The 20599-nt window shown below is 38.1% G+C and overlaps 1 protein-coding gene across 2 annotated transcripts in view; it reads left to right on the plus strand.

Annotated features, from left to right (window-relative positions):
- The first annotated feature begins 12673 nt into the window (after positions 1-12673).
- The window catches only part of RSPO3 (R-spondin 3), a 58185-nt gene continuing 50259 nt past the window's right edge, over positions 12674-20599 (plus strand). For both annotated transcript variants that reach the window (XM_081945291.1, XM_081945292.1), the window contains exon 1: positions 12674-13709. In XM_081945291.1, the coding sequence (XP_081801417.1) occupies positions 13610-13709 (100 nt within the window). In that variant the 5' untranslated portion in view covers positions 12674-13609. The remainder of the gene's footprint in view (positions 13710-20599) is intronic.

Raw genomic sequence — 20599 nt, forward strand, 5'->3', positions numbered from 1 at the left:
GTGAGAAAAATAACCTAAAGCAAAAGTAAACCACTTTGTCTTGTTGCCAGTAAAACTAAATAGACTTGTCCATATAGATATCAGAGGTGAGTCTGACTGAAGAGTATCTTTGTTTTTTACTATTATGATTTTTTTTCAGTTCTACCTATTCCAAAATAACACTTTTCTCTTTCTGTAACAGGAGCCTGGTCTAAATTATCATTTTGGCTTCTTAATTCAAATAACACTATATATCTACATTAGCTTTTATTCTTACTCGTTGATAAAAACATTGTCCTAAACTTTCTCAATTCCTTGTTGCTTTTAAAAATTGCATAACTTTCTTATCAGAAAAGATTGCACAAGGCTATAATACAATAGGAACTAACTATCACCTCTCCAACATGGAGAATCCAAGGTTGCTCATGCAACTGCAGATAAATGATGGCTGAAGATTTGAGGAATAATTTAGAGCACTTTCTCTATTCCAGTTTCAATGCATATAGAAATACACATACTTATATTTTAAAGTGCTTTCAATAACATTGGAGTGACAATCTCATACAACTCTTTAACTGGAAATTTTGTCTTTGTTGACATGAAAGCTGTTGTGTTTGTCTTTCTCTTTGCTCTCTTCCTGTATGTTCTACTCAAAGCAAGAGAATGTGCCGTCATTTTTTTTCTTTCAGAAATGGAAGTGAGAGCCAGCCTTTTCTTGGTCCATGATACAAAATGCAATTTGATACCTGCAAGACTTACTGAGCATAAACTGTAAGCTTCATGACCACAACATCAGGCCTAATTTGGGGATTTTGTGTATCCTTCTAATGCAGAGTTCTGGAAAACTCAAATATCTTGAGTGCCTGTAATTCTAATGCTAACTATGGATTTAAAATAATATATTTTTTTAAAAAGATCAAAGATCAAAACGAAATACCAAAACAATATTGTTAAATTTTGATTAATGTGTCTTTCTTAAAAACTATGTTAAGTTTTTATTTTCTAGAGCAGGAGTGTCAAACTTGCGGTGTCAAGTTGTCATCACATGGTGTATCATGATTTCTCCCCCCTTTGCTAAAACAGGGGTGGGTGGGGCCAACATGGGAGGCATCCTGCCTGCGGGTCGTGAGTTTGACACCCCTGTTCTAGATAATCTAACTCTGATTATTCCGAAACAAATTAAATAGCAGATGTGTAAAATTTGTACCCGGAATATTTTAAATTTTAAGCATCAATTAACTTACCATTTTAGTTTCATAATAACTTTTACTAAGTTTTATTATTTTTAATAGATATAAAATGTATCCATCTTGTCTTTAAATAATTAAAGGATCCTTTTACACTAATGATCTCAAAAGATCATTGGACCAAAGCTCATAATTTGCAGTTCAGTTACATTGTACTCAGTTACATTGACCAGGTTTTTAAAACTCATTAGAGAATGATATCTTGTTTTAATCCTTTGATTATAGTGCTAAATTAATACTGGTAGTACTGAGATTAATTCTATCATTATAAAATATTTTGTCATGATCATATTGAAATGCAAGAAGATAGGGAAGAGGGGGAAAACTGGTAGGTTACATTAATAATGTTATAGCTAGGTTTCTCACAGTTCAAAGAAAACTTTTAGTTATAATAATTTTGCAGTGTAGGCTGTTGAAATGTGTGAGGAAGTTGTCCAGTTTTCTTTCCCATGTGGCCAAATCACAAATCACATGGGAAAGAAAAACTGGACAACTTCCTCACACATCTCAACAGCCTACACCCCAAAATACAATTCACCATGGAAATAGAAGCAAACAACCAACTTCCCTTTCTGGACATCCTAATCTACAAAAAAACCAATGGCTGCCTAGGACACACGATCTACAAGAAAAAAACATACATCAACCTCTACGTAAACGCACTATCCCATCACCACCCTGCACAGATCAACTCTGTAGCCAAGACCCTCATCTCCAGAACCAAATGCCTAGCCAACAAAGACCACCTGAAAACTGAATCACACACTCTCACAAATGTATTAATCTCCAATGGATTCCAAAGGAAAACAATTACCAACCTAATCCAAAGGGAGACTCCCCGCAAAAACCAAGACATAGAACAGGACAACGGCATCGCCCTCCTCCATTACATCAAAGGTACCACAGATAAAATCAGCAAAATTCTCCACAAACACAATATCAAGACAGCCTTCAACACTGACAAAAAAATAGCCAACATCTTAAGAAACCCCAAAGACAAAATCCAGCTACAAAACCACGAAATACCATGCAAAATCTGCCCTGCAACATACATAGGACAAACAAACAGGAGGATAAATGCACGCATCGTAGAACACAAGAACGCAGTAAGAAAAAAAGAAAAAAACATCCTCCCTTTTCCAGCACCTTAAAGCTACAGGACATGAAATTAATTTTGAAGGAACCAGGTTAATCTCCAAAACAGAACTCTTCAACAAGAGAATAATTATGGAAGCTATCGAAATAGAGAAACACCCCCACAACATGAATAAATGTGACGATACCGCCCACCTCTCAGACATCTGGAAACCAGTCCTTGTCAACAAACAAGCCCCATCCACCACCCAGGCCATTACAACACTAAACAATAGACACACAGTCAGCACCAATCAACCAATCATGATACAACTACACAACCAATCATTCCAGTTACTGAAACAAAGCCAGCACTCCACACACCCCCACCAAGATTTATAGAAAGACAGCAGCTCCAATCACACTTTAAACCCAAAACCCAGCCTGAAGATGGCGAGTGAGACCTCGCTGAAACATTAACAAGACAATCTCAATCTTACACGGGAAAAGACCCGAATACAACAAGATCAGCATACCTACACCCGTGGAAATCTACGAATGTATGTATGTATGTATGTATGTATGTATGTATGTATGTATGTATGTATATCTCCTACCATATTATGTACCATAATTCTGGATGACTTACAAATCATAATAAAACAATGAAACCATAAAACCATAAAACTAATATAAAATTTCCCACCTTCCCCAAAATTAACACATCCCTTGATATCTAAAACTAAATTTCCTGAAATGGAAAGAAATGGATAGTACCACATTCATTTAAAATCTAATTTACTCAAGTTGTTCAGGGTTGTGTAATAAGAGTGAAGCAGATTACGGGGCTCTGATTTTGTGATGACTCTAGCACTTGCAGAGTCAGAGATGAACAATGCTTTGGAAATGGAAAGACTGTTCAGAGTTTTCATCCAGTAATATCAGTGTAGCTGCCCTGAAAAATAATCCAGTTTTATCATTCATGTTGCTAAAATTCAATGTATATTATAAAGTTGCAATTCATTGTTTTGGAATATTGCAATTTTTAGAGAAATGTAGTGCTCTTAAGGTCTAAAATTGATGGAGGTAGCAGCATAGGTGATGGAGCTAGATGTTTCCTGACTATAAGGAGAACAGAAGAGAATTATATGGGTGGATTGTTGCTGGTGTAACATTAGTATATTATGCAACAAAGAGCCTGTGTGACTTCCTGTAATATATCTTTCGCATCACATATGTAAATTGATTCCCAATTATTTGGCACTAATTTGTTTTTCTGAAGGAATGGCAGACTCTATTTCTTCTTTAATTTCATATTCCATGGAAACATGAAAGCTTCCAAGGTGTATATGTGATGAATAGTTTCAGGAAAAGAGGCATTTCTGTAGTGAATGTGCGTATTTTATTTTATTTTACAAAACACAGATGTTAGAAGGTCTCAATAAATGCCTCGTCTTAATGTCTAAATTTTTCACATTTCCAATAGACATCAGGTATAGCTGAAAGACTCTACCCCATTAAAATATGTATGACATATTTTTATAATTTTATTGGCTTCAACTTCTGATGTCATTCTGAACTTTGCCACTGTTACTTTAGCACGATGGCTAACATTTTAAAAAATATCAACTGCTGCATGCTTGATTACTGCAGAAATAACTCCTTCACATGCCACAGCCTGGCTTTAATAAGAGTACTCGCTTTACAGTCACATAATTACAGTAATGAATAACAGTGGTCCAGACATGCTCCAATATGGAAAAATTGGTTTTGTTCCATTTTCCATGAACTTATAGTTGGCAGTGAAATAGTGAAGGTGGTAGATAATTCTTGAAGTTCAGAATAATGAGGGACAGTATTCTGGAGAAATGAAGACGAAATTAATTTCAAGGGAGAAGGCAAATACAAACAACAGGAATATAGAATGTGTTATAAGAATATTTTGACAACAATGTAACAACAAAGACCAGAATATCTAAAAAGGTCTTTCTTGAGGTAATATTCAGCTGTAAAAGCTGGTATTACAATGAAGATGGATAGCTTAAGTTACCCACTGGAGACAATTACTAACAATATTAAAGTCTGCAAGAAAGATAAATCAATCAGACCTGGACCAAATATGGCTGTCTTATTCCTTGAAACAATGGTCCACAGGTACATCTCATATTTTGGGCATATAATATAAATGGATGATGGAGCAGGAGAAATTATTATGTTTACAAGGTTAAGGGAAGTAGTGAGAGAAAAACAATGGATAATATGAACGGATAGGACAAGGATTCTTGGAACACTCTTGGAACAGGTATACAGGTAGATTATTTTAATACAGACAGACCAAGACAGTAAGCATTTGTCCATGCAATTTTAAGGAGATGAATCTGAATAAAGGAACATGACTTCTATACTTTCTATTCAGGGTGAAATCTTTAATCAACTAAATTTAAGATTCAGCTTCACTTCTTGATTTTTCCATAAAATCTTTATATCCATGCCGCCTTCTTTCCCTTTCCTCTATATTCTGATGTATAGAAAGAAAACACAAAATGAATATTTTGATTCTATGTATATATGTATTTTGAGGTGCGTCTCACTTACTTTGGCCATGTCACGTGAGAAAATTCACTGGAGAAAGCAATTATGTTTGGAAGAGTTAGCGGTAAAAGGAAACCAGGCTGTTGAAGAACATCAAAGCTGACACCAGCCAGAACATAGAAAAGCTCAAAGAAATAGTGCAAGAGCAGAAGATGTGGAAAGAGCTGGTCTATAGAATCTCCAAGAATCGGACTTTACTAAATGGATAATATCATCATCGTCATCATCACCAATGTATTTTAGTTTACACTTCCTACTTCTATTGGAATCATCCTTCTGTCTTGGCTAAAGAATATTTGTAGTTACCTGATTATAATTTAAAAGTTCAGTATCTGTCTCACTTACATTTTTTGTTTCAGAAAAGGTAATGGAGTCAGAAACTAAACTTGTTAATTACAAGAAGGGTGATGTGGTTTTAGAAGGATAAGAATCTAATACGTTTCCTTCTTTGAAAAGAGGGATCCTTTAGCACTATAGACATCTACAGAAAATCAGGCTGGCCAATGGGGACAAATGATGAAACATATGTCACATCATCATGATACAAGCATCATCCCTTCATACAGGGCTGTCAAAACCATGGCCTGCGGACTGGATGTGTCATGCGCTGATCATGCCTATGCCTGGTTTAGTGAATGGGGGGAAAGTTACAATATGTCATGTGACAATGCTGTGAGTTTGACACCCCAGCCTTAATATGAATGTTGTCTTGTGATGTCACAATGTATGCATTGTTGTTTCAGTATCATCATAGTTAGGAACAGCTTAGCATCACAGCTACAAGCAAATCGCATGATTGCCAAATAACTGGCCAACAATTTTATTTAAAAGAGCACTGATAAATCCAGATGTAATCAGTTCCAAGATAGATCAGCTGGTTAAAACCTGATGTTGGCTCAATGCTTTTTAAAAAAAATACCTTTATCTGGTTGTTTTTCATTCCATACCTTTGCAGTGCTAAAGTTGTTTAGTTTTAATTCAATCAAGCAGATTCTCTCAAACACTGTCTTTCAATCTAGAGGCCAGCTATTGATTTCTTTGTTCTATAACATCTGAGGCAAGCCTTGGAGATATTAAATTCTTTGTGTAATCTTCCTTCCATGGTCAACAGTTGTTTTTCAGTCTGGGCATTGGGTGTACTCCCCCACCCCGCTTCATTTCTATGCATGAATCTATCTAGGGCTTAGTTGACTTCAGTGATCCTGCTTTCATAATTTATAGTGCTCTTTCCTCTTTATCACAACCCTTTGACTGTAATACAAAAGTCAAACCAACCATCTTTATACTCAATGGGCTATATTAAAATTAATGATTTTATAACAAAATATTAGTGATTTTTAAGTCACCTAATCACAGTAAGATTGTTTTAGGAATAGGGAAAGGAGTTCTCCCTATTCATACCATAAGTGCCAAAGTTTATCCTGGACTGATTTGCATGTTTTACTTATTAGCTGTTCTTGCCTAGTTTTGTACTTAACAAGAATATCTACATCACTTAAAATAATCATGCTGTTTGAAAAGGTTGAATACTGAAAGGGAAGTGTATGCTGCTGAGAGCTTCCAAATATTCATGACTAACCAAGCAGATTTCTATTTTAGAACAATTAAAAATAGTGTATTCCTCCATGTAGTAGTAGATTTATATAAAGCATTACTTATTCTTTGGAATACATTTACTCAGAGAGTTGAATATCTGCCCAATATTAGAGCAATATTCTTTCCCAAAAATATTAGAGTAATTGTTTCTCTTTTTGAAGGAATGCATAAGTCTGCTAGGGGACTGTCTGTAATTGATATATATGTCTTTGTTGATATATATGTCTTGACATGTGTACAGTTGTGAACTTACACGTGCAGAAATGTGTACCAATTAGCATTGTCCCTATGGCAAAGATTACAGAGAATAGAAAGCTAGCATTATTTTATTCAGATGAACATCATGATGAATATTATGTTAGTTTTCTTCAACAGTACTGCTTTTAATAGTAATATCAAAGGCTAAAATAGTTTCAACTTTCCTCTTATGGAAATAGAAACATAGACAATTATTAATTTTAAATGATATTTAGAAAGTGGTTTTTTTATTCTGATCATTTAAATCTCTCCTATATCCTGACCAACATTCAATAAATAATTCTCCAAGCTCTAGAGACTGCCAGTGATTTAAACTGAATTTACGTCAATGTTTTATTGAATCCTGCCTTTTGTGAATCCAGAACACACTTTGTAAGCCTTTTCTGTCATCCGAGTTATTAAATGTTATATGTAAACAGTCACATAATAAAATAATGTAATATATCTGTCTGCCACGTCCTTGGGTGAAGGTTTATCTAGAATACCTTGTCAATAATGAGAATGTACTCTCTCTGTGTGTTTTCCTTATGCTTCTGTGTGGTTTCCTTACGCTTTCCGGGGTGCCTTACGCACAGTCACTCATGCACTGGTGACGTCTCGCCTGGACTACTGCAATGCTCTCTACATGGGGCTTCCCTTGAGATGCACCCGGAGACTGCAGTTGGTCCAGAATGCGGCCGCGCGGGTGATTATGGGGAGTACAAGGTACTCCCATGTGACACCTCTCCTGCGCGAGCTGCACTGGCTGCCTGTGGTCTATCGGGTGCGTTTCAAGGTTTTGATTACGATCATTAAAGCGCTCCATGGCACAGGACCTAGCTACCTGCGGGATCGCATCCTGCCCCATACATCCCTACGACCAATTCGCTCGCACAGAGAGGGACTTCTCCAGGTGCCGTCTACCAAACAGTGTCGGGGGGCGACGCCTAGGAGCAGAGCCTTCTCTGTGACGGGCCCAGCCCTGTGGAATGACCTCCCCCCTGATATCAGGACTACCTCTGACCTCCGCTCCTTCCGTGCAAAGCTCAAGACCCACCTCTTCCAATTAGCTGGCCTGGCTCAACCATAGTTTTACCTTATCGCTCCTGACGGGCTTTTTAAATTTTGTAATTTAATTGAGGGTGTTTTAAATTGTCAATTTTAAATTCTATTTTATATATTTGTTACCTCCTCCATGTATATGTGTACGTACGTGTATGTGTTTATTTTTATATGTATATGTATTGTTTATTTGTATATTTTATGTGTTTTTATTGTACGCCGCCCCGAGTCCTTTAGGAGAGGGTGCGGCTAACAAATAAAAATTTATTATTATTATTTATTATTCTTCAAGATCCATCTTTTCTTTAACATTTATGCAGCTGAGCCTCCCAGGTTTGCTGTGGGTTCATTGGTTTGTACATTCTTTTTGTCTCTTATTTTGCTTCTTTATTAACACCATCCCTATGGTCAAAACTAACAATTCATAGGCTGAATTGCTATTTACTTATATCTACCTCGTGCTCCCTTCCCATCTGTCTATTATAGTAAACTGGATTAAGAGGATTTTTCCTGGAGTCCCGTTCAAATAAAATCTCCCAGATAAATTTAAAACCATTATATTTTCTGATAGAGATATTTGTCAATAAAACGAAAAGGAGAAAGCAGAATTCTCAAGATGCATACTTTAACTAAATAACTTCTGATTTAACTGAAAGTTTTCTGTATTATTTAAGTATGGGCAGTAACAATCTTATTTTTTTAACAGAAGCATATTGATTATAGGTAAAAGAGAAGTGCCATCACTGTTTATTTGCAAAAAATACTAATATTTTCTTGAATAAATATTGATATGTAAAAGCTAGCCCAGATCTGCTAAATAAGGAAAGGCGTTAAAATCAATGTGGCTTCTTAATCAATTAATTAGGGATTAGAAACAGAAATGCCATTGATCTATAAAGCAATCTTCTACTTTTGGTGACTGTTCTGACTCTGTTGCATCAACTAAATTAAATCTGAATATTTAATGAGGCAGGCAGAGATTCTTTTTTCTATTTTTCAAGCACTGTCTTTGTTTTACAAGAACGTACATTTCTAATGAAGGATGAAACCACCTATAAATGTGATTTTAATTCATTTCTTTAAAAGGCATAAATTACACTATCCATGAAAATGAAATTAGTTAGATGAAATATCCTCATTAAAAAAGATGGGGACAATTAAAATCCTCATTTCTGGACTGCAAATAAAATGCAGCCTACCCTAGGAAGGAAAACAGTTATGACTAAATTATATTGAAATAAACCAAGCTTAAGTTAATCATTAGCCTTTTTCTTTAAAAAGATTCAACATAATACAATTTCTACCTCAGTAAGTTTTAATTCCAAATAAATGCACTTAGGATCAGAAAGTGTTTTAGGACTAGCTTTTGCTAAAGTGTACCTTTACACTACAAGCATTTCCTCCAATATTTCCCACACAATTTCAGTAGAGTTGCTAAGATGTATAGTAGTTATTCCACTCTCTATTGCAGAAGTTTTTAATAATGTGCAGGATATAGTGAAAATGTTACCCTTTGGCTTTAAGTTAGGAATTCCAAAATTAAAATGTAATTTCATGACCAAGTTATTATTGTTCAGCGCTGTTGTAACTTAACTACCCACCACCTGAAAATGTTTTATATTTGCTTTCTTTTTAAAATCTGTCATCCCAAACTTAAACATCCTATAAGCAAAACTTTTCAGCTGAAAAGGCTGACAGCATTTCAGTTAGTTATCCTTTGGCGTTCTAGGTGTTTTATGCTTGATTCCCCAACAGAAATTCTGTTTCTACATTTTTTTTTAACATGGAGATGTGATGGAAAAGGGAAAAGTTTAACCTATTCGGTAGTCTATCAGATGTATATTAATAGTGACTTATGAGTATGAACTTATATGCAGATAACATTAATTTTTTTCGATCAACCTAAAAATTAAAGATATAACAATTAAACAAGTCCATTTAAATATGAATTTTTAATTGCCAAAGGGGGCAAGATTCAGAGAAATCTGATCTAAAGACAAGAGTCTATTTGAACCATTATTGATGGAATAACCTATTTGGATCTTAGAGTAAGACAAGAAAAGAGTCAAAATGTGTGTTGTTCCCCACCACTACAACCACCAATGGGATGGGATAAAACTGGCAGATGGCATGCATTAACCCTGCAAAACTCCAAGAAGAGTGTCACTGAAATAATGTTTAAATTATTTAAGGCAGAGATAGCAAGAATTAGGAAAGAGGATCCACTCCAGATAATTCAATAAAGTTCCCAGTGTTGCATATACTCCAATTTAAAAATAATGGAAAAAATTACAGTAGTTTTTTTTTAAAAAAAAGTCTCACTTGGCTCTCCATGGTATTGAAGAATGCCTAAGGACTTGCTGATGGGCAAGTACAGCTTTGTTGCCTCAAATAATGGCTTAATGCCTCACTTATTGGCTTTGGTTGGATGTAAAGCTAAGTAAAATACATTTACAAAGTTTGGCAAAGTTTGAGAGGATTGCGGTGTGAGCTCAGTGTTGTATACTTACGAGCAAAAAAACCCAAAAAGGATGCCATCATACAATACAATGCCATGGAGGAAGTGACATTCATAGACACATTCTTCATAGTTTCAGAAACAATTAACTATTTGAGCTAGAGCCTGTGATCAGGCTGGCTTCCATATCAGAACATTTAAGCCTGCCCCATCTATGACAGAGTGGTGATGACAATATTGGACCAAGACTAGGATTACCTCATGGTGAAAGATGGCTGAAAGTCCATCGTAACCTTAGAAATTCAGTGAGTGATTTTGGACTGGTCTCTCTCATGTGAGCCACCCTACCTTACAGAGTTGCTATTATAGATAGAAAATAAAATTTTTAAAAATGTACATTTCATCTTATGCGCCAGAAGAAAGTCGGGTCATAAATCTAATGAACTGACCAGATACTAACTAGACTGGTCGGCCTTGGTCCCATTTTCAGGGCTGAACTTCTAACTGTGTTTGCAGGACAAGCATAAAAGTGTAACCTGCTATCGGCAGGAAGAAAGTCAAGATAATGCTTGTGTTTGGTCATTTCAAGAAACTAAGAAGAAAGTAAATGAAGCCCCAAACAATATTTGCTACCTTAACAAAATTCTGATAGGTAGATAATTTTACTCAGGAGCCAACTATTTAGGACATCACAGAGAGCAATTATACCATATGAAATTAAACATGTGACTTCACTTTCTACACATTCTTTGTAACAAACTGCGAAAATAAAGAAAGTGGTATATAAAGTATTTTGCAAGTATCAAAAAAATGCTTCAAAGGATACTTAAAGACAGCATTTTTAACTTTGGGGAGGGAAGGGTGTAATAATAGGAAAAACTGAAAGCTGAAGAACTGTAAGTAGAGTGGAACTATATTATGTCAGATCAACTTAAATTTAAGAATGATAAGGTTAACTGGTTGTGAATGGGGGGAGAATTAGAGAATCACAACAGAAGCAGTAAACCAGATCACAAAGAACAGCAGAATAAATCTGACTCTGGCTTCTCCCTGCTCAAGCAAACCTACCTAACAAATCAAAACAGTGAGAGACCAAAATATTTGACAAAGATGGAAAGGCAGAATTTATGAAAGTAATAAGACTTACTGGCCACAAACTTAGTTCAATATTAGGCATCCCATCACACAACTCAGAATCCCCATTAACTTTGTTCATACGGGGAAGGAAAATGGCATCGATATTTGAGGCTCTATAAACCCTAAACGTCTATTGAATCATTTTCAATTCTAGTTCCTGATTTGATTCAGCACCTCTAACATTTGATTTCAACATCCATTGAAAGCAGAGTTTAGACTGAATCTTCTCCAGACCAAATGATCCTTTTGAGGATTCACAAAGCCCTATTAGAATCACAGCGTAGAGGCTAGTTTTTGAGTTTCACAGAGCTCTTTTTCAAATGTATTATAAAAATTAAGATGGTGGCACAAAAACTGCTAGAATAAAATAGGAGCCACATCTCTAGGAGTTATCAAGACTATAATTTCAACTGTTTTTGCAAAATCATTTTTTTCTATATTAGGAGGGAGTGTGACTTTCAGTAAGACACAAAGTCATTAGAACAAATTAATGGCCTTTTACTTTTATATTTGCAGAGAAAAGTACCCATTACCCCTATGTTACTCTGTTCTGCTGCCACGTGACATACTTTGCAATGGGATCAGCTTATTCTCTCTAAAGTAGGAAAAGAAACCAACTGTTGTAAGTTATCCTCACATTAGCTGAGGCAGCTTCTATCAGGTCCGCTTCCTCATTTTCAATCTCCAGATACGGTTGGGAATGATCTCTCTCTCTCTCTCTCAGATATTTGGAGAGATCTGTCATATAGCAAAGGAGATAATTTGGAATAGAACAGACCAGGAGCTTGACTTGCTATATCAGATCTATTCTGTTTCTGTTTCCTCACTCTTAATTCCTTTTAATGTTGTGCAGGACAAAGGCATCTCTAAACCACGAAAGGTCACTCGCTCCAGCTTCCCCTTTTGCTGGCCTCAGTAAAAAAAATAATTTTTAAAAAACCTCGAGCTTACGTTGTCCCTCAACGAATATTACACTGGAAAAGGGAGAAAAACGTGGCTCGGGGCGCTCCGCGGAGCCACCACTTTGGAGTCTCCCTCCCGCCAAAGCCAATTTGCCAGGCAGAAGGAGCCGCAAGGGCGAGCGCGAGGCTCCCGGTCACGCTCGCTCACTCCTCTCCCCTCTCCCCCCCTCCTCGCCCAGCGCCCCTCCCTTCTCCGGCGGGAAGCAGAGCCGCCCGCCCGCCGGCCGCCGATTGGAAGTTCCTCGCCCAAGCTGCCGCGCGTCCTATTGGAGTCGGCTTTCCACATTTCATGCGGGCTTCAAAAATGGCCCTGGGCAGCCGGGGAGGGAGGAGAGGACGGGAAGGTCTGGCTGGCCGTGAGCAGCAGCGCGGCGGAGACAGCTATCCCTCCTAGCGGAGCCTCACACAACCGGTCCTTTCGGAGCGGAGAGGGGGGGGGTCAACGACTTTTGGTCTGACTTCGGTGCTGCTTGGAATGGAGCCGTTTTTCTAACGGGGCCGCCTCCGTCCAGGGGCAAAGCGCGCCTCCTCGGGGCTAAGTCTGCTTATGCAGCGCGGCTGCCTTTCCCTGCCGGAGATGCTGCGAGCAGACGGGATGTCCGAAGCAACAACCCTCGGGGCAGCCCGAGTACGCGCTCGGTGCTGAAGGAGGGGCCGGACGGAGCTTCGGGCTGCTCTTTTCAGGCGGCCACCTCACCTGCCCAAAAGCCCCTTTTCCTCCCCATGTGGGATTCTCTCTCCGAGAGAGTTTTTGACGTGAGCGCCGGAACGCGAGGCGAGGAGCACACCTGCCCCATGGAGTTCCCGAATGGGGCGGCCGTCCCGTAGCTGGAGCAGAGCGTGAACCCCGAGCAAGCCTGGCTCTCCCCCTTCCACCTTTTTATTAGACACCCCCCTCCCCGTTTCCCGCCCCCCCCTCCCCTTCCTTCGGCAGAATGGTCTCTGTCCCGAGGTCGATCGGGTCTATCGCTCCCCTATCAGGGCTGCTGCCATTCCTCGCCATCCTTTCGACGAGACTGTCAGGAGGAGATAACCGTCGGGGCAATCGGAAAGTGCACTAATCGATCGTCCTCGGCCAGAGTTTGCACCCCCTACACTTCCCCCACCCCCCACAATTTGTTTTTTCCTTTTAAAGAAGAAGATCGGGAACCGTTTCTCAGAGACAGGTATTTCTGCTGCTCTTCCGCACCCTCTTCCCCCTCCCTACGTCTCCTCCGCCTCCTCCTCCCCAAAGGACACTAGACGAGAACTTTTACAGGGTTACTATGCAATTGCGACTGATTTCTTGGTTCTTTATCACTTGGAACTTAATGGAATACGTTGGCGGCCAGGAGCACCCTTCCAGAGTCCGACGACAGGGAAGAAGTAAGTGCGCCTTTCTCCAAGCGCCTCTCTCGAAGCGGGGCTGAGCGCCTCGCTATCCTAGCGGACGCGGTGGTCCCAAAGGAAGGTTTAGGCTTCTATATGAAGGGGTCACTGTTAAGGATATTTATTTAGGCTCAGCTGCAGAGAAGGATCACCGTGACGCTCAGCGCGGTTTCTGTGCCAGGTAAAGACACCTAGGATTGCAGCGTGTCTGCCGCGCACAGCGATCCTCTAAATGCACTGAAGCAAGTATAGCGGCGGGGTTTGATGTGGAGGAAGTGTAGGATGCAGAGACGGGTTTTCCGGAGATTTTCCTCCAAGTAAGAACGTTTATGATTGTTCTGCGTGAGTCTTGTTAAATTAATGGAAGAAAGCTTATGAACCGCAGTCATTTGAAAAATGAAATTCGCTGTATGGTCTGCGAAGAAAAAGCTTTCCTCTGCCTTTCTTTGTTCGTCAAAAGCTTAGAAACGATCCAGACGAAATTTGATTAACGAAAGCTTAACCTCTTCCTTATGTATTAGCCTACCCCTTTCTGGTGTGTCATTCAGGATCCGGGAAGCCTAACTGTGCCCCGCAACCAATTATAGGATGTGTGGCTGATTAGCTTCTCCTGCTCCCGATGCAATGGAGCTCTGGTGAGGCCCAGCTGGGTTCCAGCAAGTGCCTGCTGATCCTTTTGCAGAGCTATTGAAATGAGGTCTGTGTTCCTTCGAAACTCCTAGTGGTGTACTTCGGTGAACCGGTTACATGCTGTAGCCAGTAAAAAGAAAAAGAGAGAGAAAAACAGACAGACACACGAGATGTATTGGAGGAAGTGGGTAGGCTTTTCTTGAACTACAATATTGCAATGTCAAAATAAATGCCCTAAGAGAATATGCTTGTCAAAAATTTATTTTGAGACTGGGGGAAGGCAAGGAGCATCCAACCTATCTCACATCTCTAGGGAGGGAGGATAACTTGTCAATCTAAAGGTCACAAAAAGATCCCAAATTAATATTGTACAACAAACAAGCCCAAAAGCCACAGCGCACATAGCTGAGTACTGCTGAGCAGTGCAACTTCAGCATTTTCACTGAGAAATAAGTTCAACTTTGTCACATGGAAGTATTTATAGATTTGTGCCTGTCACTGTTTTCAATAGTATATTTTCATTTATGCATCATAAATCTCGCTGGCTTAATTTTGGCTGGATCGTGTTTTGCTCTTACTCAGAAATATGCAGAGGCCTAGGAACTTTGTAGTGACAGTGATTGATGCTATTTTTCCAAAGATAGCTACATCTAACTTTTGTGTTTCAGTCTAGGATATCAGTTGATGATTTTGTATCAATGGCTTCATTTTCAACACAGTGGCTGAGGCAGTCTCAAAGCTAAATAAAATATATGACTTAAATACGTGCCTTAGTTAGACTGTAGTGTTAAGTCAGGTGGAAAAAGGGGATTTTTTTAAAAAAAAAGGTAAGGTAAATTCAAAAGAGTAGGAGTCAGATTGTTCTTGCTTTTCATTTCTGATACTATCTTGAGAGATGCTCTCTCTCTTATTATCATTCCCCATTCTGTGTGTTCCAACCAGTTTGAATTAAAAGTTATGCACCAGAGGGTTCGAGGTTGAAGGAGGCAGAATTACCTTTTCCTATCTCTCTTGTGAACAGCAGCAACACTTTACAGAAAATAAAACAGAAAACAAAAATGTCCATCTGGCCTAGTCCTCCCTCAAGATTTATATTTCTAAGACCTTTCTGAAAGTGTCAGCAAGCCCTCTGGGACCGCTTCATCTTCATGAGTTTTTCTCCCTCTGCCTTCTGACACTGTTTGTACTTGAGAAAAGGGTTGCTTATTTCCCTCTTGCTTAATGGCTCTATTCTGATAGGGAGAGGGGAATGTCAGAACACACGGCAGTCTGTATTCATTTTTTTTAAGTACACTGGGTTATTTCTAGGTTTTGCCCAACCTTCCCTTTCCCCACCATGGCATGCATATCTCTTAAAAGGCTTCCTTTGTAGCATTGGACTCTGAAAAAGAAGATCTGTCTGATTTCACTGAAGGTTCCCTGGAAACATCACTTTTTGCAAGGGATCTTCAGACATTCTACAGTCCAGTGAACTGAGAGAAGGAAAGGTAATCAGGCTTTGACAAATGAACCAGGTGATTACCTTGCGCAATGGACTACTATGTTTTCTTCGCTTTTCTGCAGTCTAGCTAGTAAGACTGGTCTCTAGATAGGTTTGATTTCAGAGTTGCTGGAAAGTTAGCAAATAGATGTGGGGGATCTTCCCCCACTCCTCCCTCTCTCGAGCAAAAATAAAACAAATCATATCCTATAGGATTAAATGTATCCAATGAAAATATTTAAGTGTGTATATGCGTTATTGCATGCTAATAAATGCAATCATCTGTCCAGTAGGAAGACTGAAATAAACCAATTTCTTCTGATTTCTCTCTTGTTCCTGCACTTACAGTGAAATGGGGGAGTTATTTTGTACTTGCTTGTTGATTGATTCTGAAGGGTGTCCAAATTGGCAGTCACAAATCAAACCTCAGAGTCTACATTTGCACGGCAAAGTTTTTATCTACTGTTGTCTTATATACACTGACTTGCATTGGTACCTAACTAGCATCCTCTAAAATTCCTGTGCTGATTGATTACAGTGATATTTAGGTAACAGACTCTATCACTAATGAGAAATGACCTTGGGGAACCATATCCCCATCAATGAAGTTGGCATAGGATTACATTTTCAGATTAAGCTTGCTTGTAATCAAAGATCCAGACTTAATAGGAGAACTGTATTTTCATACAGAAGTAGCCTACACGCTGCACAAATACATACATACGTGCGTGCGTGCGTGCGTGCATATATATATATATATATATATATAATTTATATATCCCTGAGATTGAAAAAAGAATATGAACCAAGAAAACAGCTTCTTAAGGATCCATGAGTAAAAAAGTTACAAACCGAAAATAGTTTCATTTGCCCATTTGCCCAAATGAATGTATAATTATTTAAGAAAGAGGAAGGACTTTTCTGGGCATTACCTACTCAATTCAATTTTCTCCAAGGTCTTCCATCTCTCCCTGAATTTTCAGTTTGCACAGAGCTCTAAAACTGTGAGAGGTGCGACCTCTGGTGACTGCTGCAGAAATCCATTCAGAACTTATATACACATTTAAGTCACTCTCCCCTTTGCAGATGTGGGCTTGCTTCTTGCAAGTGTGCTTAAAGACTACAAGGGTGAAGTGCTACCTGGAACTTTGTGCAATTATTTAAAAGGTATATACTTTGCTTCTATAAAAGATTTGCCTTCAAAAGCAACAATCACAGCCCTAAACTCGTATTTGGAGGCAACAAACATTTGGGTAGAAGAGAATGATCAGATGAGATGATACTGATAAGATCAACAGATTTTTAATCAGTTTATCATCATTTCAAATTATAATTAATTTATAATGTAAAATTATCCACTGTTGGACAAAGATAAAGGTAGCTACTCCTGTTGCTTGGGGTCAGAGCAAGAAAAGAAAAGTATACAAGGAGAGTCAGGAGTGCAATTTTGAAAAGTAACTAAGAAGAAATTCCATTTAAATGTTGGTAGACATCTGACATTAATATTTATCACTCATCAGCTGCTGGTATTTTCTAAATTCAGCAGCATTGCTAGCGAAACACAACAATTTCCATCATATGAAAATCCTGGAGTTGTGTGTCTTCTATTCTTTTTATTCTTCCACGTACTATCATCTGCATCTGCAAGAATATTTGTACAAAACATATTGGTGAGGAAAATAGAACGTGGGAATGTTTCAAAAATGGCTTTGAATTTAGGATGGGATTTATCTCTATCCAACTGTAAACCATCAGTTTTCCTGAATATATAGTAGGTGAGTGCAGGAAGACAGAAAGAAAAATGCACTCACTTGTCCACAAGAGTGAGGCGGAAATTGGGGTGGGGGGCGGGTGCACTGTCCTTTCACTGGACTATTCTTTGTTTTTGCAAAACTTTGCAACAGAACACAATAATTGGATTTAATATTTCCTCCTCTTTAAATTAGGACAATTAAAAAACAACTTTTGAGTTTCAGACTATGAGGCTTTGGTTTATGGGTGAAGAAACCAGAAAAACAACAAGGGAAAAACAAGTTGTGGTGAACAGACTACTGGTATGCGGTCACATTTTCTTCTAGTGGGCAGACTTCATGAGAATCTTAAATTTCCTGTGTAAACCAAAAATGATATTTAGTAATGTTCTTTCCAGAAAACAATGTTCATGTAATCAAGTAGTTTATTCATCATGAATAAATTAATGGAATACATTTAAAATGAAAAATGGTTTCTCCTTTTTCTGAAATAACAAAAGTTTCTTTTGTGGTCAACCTAATAGTCCTGCTTTGCCCTGCATGAAAGTGAAGTGAAATAATCATCTTACAGGCATACAATATTCATATTTAACTTATAAAGTATTTTCCTGTAAGAAAGAAGACACTTCACGGTATTTTATCATTCCTGAAAAGATTGCTGTGTTAGGTTCATCTGAGGATGAGGTGAGGACTAACTTTGAGAAAAGTCAGTAGTATAACTGCACTGTCAGCAGAAACACACTTTTACAGCAGATAAAGCCAATATTTCAGCTGCAATTTATTCAGATAATATATAGCATGCAATAGAAAGATTTAAAGGCATTAGCGGCGGAGTATTCTGTGTTTTATTCGGGTAAGATTTCTTAAGATTAACACAGTTTGAGAATTTAAAAGGATAATAGTGTAACAATGAAAGAGCCAAAACACATCTTTTCTGAAATATATTCCATTTAATTCAATAAGTCTTATTTTCTATCATTTTACTTGGAGAAATAATAGTATATATTAAATCATTTGAAGAGATCCTCTATGATAAAAATCAGTCAATAAACAGCTTAAACAGCTTAAAAATAAAGACTCAAGAGACATATAATGCCATTTCCCTCAAATTTGCAACAAACAAACCAAAACGGTAAATGAAAACATTGTAGTCTTGAAGTAGAATAATTAATGCAGCTGCTTTTTGTTTGTTGGTTTGCTGCTTTTGTGTGACTGTGTCCATGCATGTGTTAATTTACCGGCAACCCAGTAAGTAATCCTTATCCTGGTCTTGATACTGCTTTTCACATGCATTGTAGTAGAAGCATTAAGTAGGGTCATTATATGTGAGGCAGAATCAGACTGTTTTAGGTTTTTATATCTTTTGATGTTTTGTCTTTTCCTTTTATAGGACATCACTCATGACATCCCCTAGTTAAATGGATGGTGACTTTGGACCAAGGGGGGAGGGAAATAACCCCCCTCCCAACCTGTTTTATATTACATTTACATTTGTTTCAGCCCACCATTTTTGCTGTTATCCCTTCTTCTATACCTTATTTTGTTTTGTTTATTTGATATTATTTACATTGGACATATCTATTTGAAGGCTTCCTTGTGTACATATTTTTAAAGATTGGTTAACTATTTTAGAAAGTTAGGAAGTTGAAAGCAGACATCCAATATGAATATATGAATATTTTTTCATCTTTTTTTTTACCTCCTCTATAAATGTAAGAGAAGCCTGGACAATTGGCCTGGACATTACTTGGTTCCCGCTGTACTTAGCATGGGGGAGGAGAGGAGGGAGGGGTTTTCTCTCCATGCTGACAGCTATTTTGACAGCATGAATAAGGGGAAGACATAAGATATTTATACTGAAAAGTGTCCCAAATAAATGTTCTTAGAATTGGGTGAGCAAAACAAACTCCATGTTATTCCTACAGTCATAAGGAATTCTTTAACATATCAGAGCTGCAGTTCCACGCTATCAAAGTTCCTTTGTGTTTGTGATCCTCAATCTATAACAGGTTTGAAGAAACATGGCCCTTTTTTGACTTGTAGATTTCAATTTCCAGAATTCCAGAGTCATGGTTCCCTATCCCTCATCTATATGATTATACATAGATCTTCCTACCAGTACAGGCTGTGACTTAAAACCACAATGTTTTATTTATTGTTCATTATTTATTTATTAGATTTATGTGCCACCAATTAAGAGAACTCTAAGTAGCTTACAAACATTAAAACCAATAGACATTAAAATAACACAACTATAAGTAAAACAGCAATAGTAGGTACAATTAAGTGATGAGGAGGAGGGGAGTACAAAGTACCTGGGGAGAGATGGGTCTTTTCTTAACCCAATAGCCACCTCCCAAATGGTGCACTTCCCTTGGGGCCACAGAGCCAGGTCTTCAGGCTTTATTTCCATAAAGGAGGTTGGTGTGGGTTTCACCTCATGGGATACAAAAGGGTCCTCCAAAGGATAGAAGCTGGGACCTGATCAATTGCCTCTGGAGCCTCAGTCATTGAGCAAAGCAGTTGTTAAGCATGACACCTGTGTGACTATTTTGCTCAATGACTGCAATCCTGATGCTCCTATGTGTGGTTGTGGTCATTAAGCAGATGGAGCAAAAGACCTGTCTGCGGAATTCAGCTACCCTTTGTGAGGAAGGAAGGAAGGAAGGAAGGAAGGAAGGAAGGAAGGAAGGAAGGAAGGAAGGAAGGAGCAGTTACAATATTTTCAGAAAATCATTTGCTTGGATAGGGTTTTTTTTTTACTTTATAAAACAAAACAACGAACAACAACAACAACCAATCATAAAATTATGCTTCTCCTATTAGGAAAAGTTATTGGTAGGCAACATACAATTATCTAGTATCATTTCTCCTAACTTCCTATTGATGCTACATTACTAAGAACATTAGTCAGATATGACATATTTAGGAAAGCTACTGATGGTCAGTTTCCCTGCCATAAATAATACTGGGCGAGAGGAGAAAAGATAGCAGGGGAGCCAAACATGGGCAAGGGCACCAAACAT

Source organism: Natrix helvetica, assembly GCF_964273705.1.
Source record: "Natrix helvetica genome assembly, chromosome: 2".
NCBI classification, from domain to species: domain Eukaryota; kingdom Metazoa; phylum Chordata; class Lepidosauria; order Squamata; family Natricidae; genus Natrix; species Natrix helvetica.